Source organism: Megalobrama amblycephala, linkage group LG1 (genome assembly GCF_018812025.1).
Source record: "Megalobrama amblycephala isolate DHTTF-2021 linkage group LG1, ASM1881202v1, whole genome shotgun sequence".
Taxonomy (NCBI): Eukaryota; Metazoa; Chordata; class Actinopteri; order Cypriniformes; family Xenocyprididae; genus Megalobrama; species Megalobrama amblycephala.
Genome location: NC_063044.1, coordinates 10,402,124 through 10,405,325, shown reverse-complemented (window position 1 = coordinate 10,405,325; position 3,202 = coordinate 10,402,124). Strand labels below are relative to the sequence as shown.

At 33.9% G+C, this 3,202-nt stretch overlaps 1 protein-coding gene across 2 annotated transcripts; it reads left to right on the top strand.

The window, feature by feature from the left end:
* The first annotated feature begins 503 nt into the window (after positions 1-503).
* LOC125262556 (chymase-like) lies at positions 504-2,104 on the top strand. 2 transcript variants are annotated; one of them, XM_048181388.1, is made up of 5 exons: positions 504-707; positions 803-953; positions 1,064-1,208; positions 1,499-1,624; positions 1,836-2,104. In XM_048181388.1, the coding sequence occupies exons 1-5, from the start codon at positions 647-649 to the stop codon at positions 1,989-1,991; spliced, it is 639 nt and encodes a 212-aa protein (XP_048037345.1). In that variant the 5' UTR covers positions 504-646; the 3' UTR covers positions 1,992-2,104. The 2 variants fall into 2 exon arrangements, with proteins under 2 accessions (XP_048037345.1, XP_048037336.1); XM_048181379.1 differs by having other exon boundaries at positions 1,499-1,750.
* Positions 2,105-3,202: the final 1,098 nt, after the last annotated feature.

The following is a 3,202-nucleotide window of genomic DNA, read 5'->3' as shown; positions in this document are numbered from 1 at the left end:
TTTTCTCAAATAGCAAAAAAAAAAAGAGTCAACAACAATGTTTTCACAACTTTCAAAAAGGTGAAAAAAAAAAAAAAATAGAGATCAATTGATAACGACAGTCAGAAGAGAGAAAGATATCAACTTTACCGTCACTCCCATAGCCGCTGTATTAGAAACACCCTCACAGCAGCATAAACTATTGTTTTGTAATTTGATGCAAAGGTAATATTAAGTATAGAGTTATAAATGTACATGCATAAAAAAAATTGAAAATATAAAAAACGTTGCAAGATTTACTATGCTGATGACCGTTAAAACGCGTCATCACAGTCTGTGAAAAGGGTCACATTTTCATATTGTCCTTCTATTTTACCACCTGTTTTTTTTTCTTTTCTTTTTTTTAGGTGCAAAACATATTTTGTAGTTCAAATAAGTTTGTACACTAAGTTAATGATATATGCTTACATTCTTAATTCTTATCATTCAAACCGTCTGTAGCTTCAATGAAACCACAATGATTAACAAGAACAATACTTCTAATCGTGTTGATCATACTACAATATTAAAAAAAGAAGTAAGTAACAGTCAGCTCAGTGACTCCACCCACCTTTGAAGTATATTTATACCATGTTTAGCCAGTGAGAGCTCACTGATCGTCTTCATCATGACCATCATCATCTCTCTGCTCCTGTTGGCCTCTCTGCTGCCACACCTGACCTTCACTGGTGAGACTGATTTTTCTGTATTTAACAGCATATTACGATGACTTTTACAAGTGTTTAATTGAATAAGTTGACTAACAGCACTATCTCTCTCTCAGCTCATGTGAATGTGGGTATAGTGAATGGCAGTGAAGCCAGACCCCACTCCAGACCTTACATGGTTTCTCTTCAGACATATGGGCACCATATCTGTGGTGGATTCCTCATTTCTGATCAGTTTGTCCTGACTGCCGCACATTGCTGGAACGGGTAAGAGATTGTTTAGCGTGAACTGCAATGTTTTGACTGATAAGGACTGAAGTGCAACCTGTATATCAGTTATGACATAAATGACCATTTCCAATACGCTCTTTCAACAGATATGATATTCTGATGGTTGTTGTTGGTGCTCATGACTTAAGGGACAGCAAGAGTTCAGATCACATCAGAGTGAAGTCCTACATCCCTCATCCAAACTATAAATCCAATCCTTATCGAATTGATGCTGACATCATGCTTTTGAAGGTAGCAATCTGTAATACATTTAGTCTTTCGAAATACTATCCAGTTAGGAAACAGTAGCACAAACCACTATGTTTGGATTTCTATCGCAATTTCTTGATTTAAAAATTACTGAAGGGATTTAAATCATTTCTGTGTAAATGGCCAAGTGCCTCTTTATGTCTGTTTTCTACATTATTGATTAATTTCTCTGTTTAGCAACAAAAAATGCCTTTTCAGCAATAGTATAACCTAATAAATTTCAGTCATATAAAAGATTATTTATTAAAAATGGTTGTATTTTTTAATTACAGCTAGAGAAAAAAGTCAATCTAAACAACAAGGTTGGAGTGATACCATTACCAAATGAAGGAAAAGACGTCAAACCAGAGGCTGCCTGTAGTGTCACCGGCTGGGGAAGACTGATGACTGATGGCTCAGTGAGCAATGTTCTAATGGAGGCAAAAGTGTCTGTAATTAATAACACAGAATGTAGAAATAGATGGGGACCATCATTCTCAGTCTCACAGATGATCTGTGTATATGGACGTGGTGGAACCTGCTTTGTACGTTCAAAAGATGATTCACAGACTTTATGGTAATGTATGAAATGGTTTCACTACTGATGTGTTGATCTGTGTTTCTTAACAGGGGGATTCAGGAGGTCCTTTGGTTTGTGGAAACACTGCTGTTGGTATCACATCTTTCGGTCAACCTGGTCAATGTAATTCACCTGAGCGTCCTAATGTGTATACTAAGATTTCAGCATATATTCAATGGATCCGTACAGTAATTGGAAATGTATAATGACTTCATGGAAACTAAAGAAGGAAGAAATGTTATTCTTGAATTCTTCCATAAACCTTCTTTCAATAAAAGTATCAAATGGCAAGCATCAATTATAGTCAAAGTGTTCTCATTGTCACAACCATATATAATTTAGGCAACACCCTCATTGAATGGGAAAAAAATGAAATATCCAAAACTGTTGGTCAAAGTTACAGTAATAAAAAAAAACATTTTAAAACAGAAATATCATCTTAAACTGTGCTGTTTAAAAAAAAATTCTGGTAAGCTCTCAACTGATTTCTCACATCTAACAGAATTTATAATTAAACATGGATTGCATCACACATGGGGCAGATTAAGTGTAATATATATATATATATATATATATATATACACACACACACACATTTATGCACATATATGCACACCACTCGGTTTCTCTGTCGAATCAGAACATCTTTATTTGTCCATTTATAGATAACCAGGCACATATACACGTCATCAGTATGAGGGCACACCCATTACAAATGTTAACACCCCCACTTGCTCTCATACTGTACAGTACTGTATACAATAACATGTTTAAGTTTCAAGTTTATTATATTTATAAAGCACATTTAAAACAACCTTGGTTGACTAGTGCTGTATAAAGTTACCCATGTCCATCACCAAAAATTAAAAATAGACATTCACAAGACGTTAAACGCACAAGAAAACAGATTTTACTTTTGAACTCAGACACTGTGGGTTCTGATTTGATAGATAAAGGCAATTTGTTCCACAACTTTGGGCCAGCTACTACCAAGGCTCTGTCCCCCCTGAATCGCAGTCTAGATCTGGATACCCGTAATAGATGACTGGTCTGTGATCTGACTGGATTATGCTCAGTAAACAACTCTGACAGGAATTGAGGAGCGATATTGTTTAAGGCTTTGTAGACAAACAAATTTTTTTTTTAATTCAATTCATATAAAGTCCATGATATGATATGATATGATATGATTTATTGCAATATAAAAAAAAAAAAAAGACTTTGTTTGAAACAGTTTTCATAATAAGGAAAACATATTAAACAACCAATAAAAAATAGTAGTAAGGGGAAAAAAAATCAAATTTGGAATACAACTTATTTAGATTTATGGCTTTGATTTTCTAGCATTTTTAGAGTTCAACATGTTTCATAAAATATATATAAATTTAATATCAAATAATGTTCATAAATCATTTTA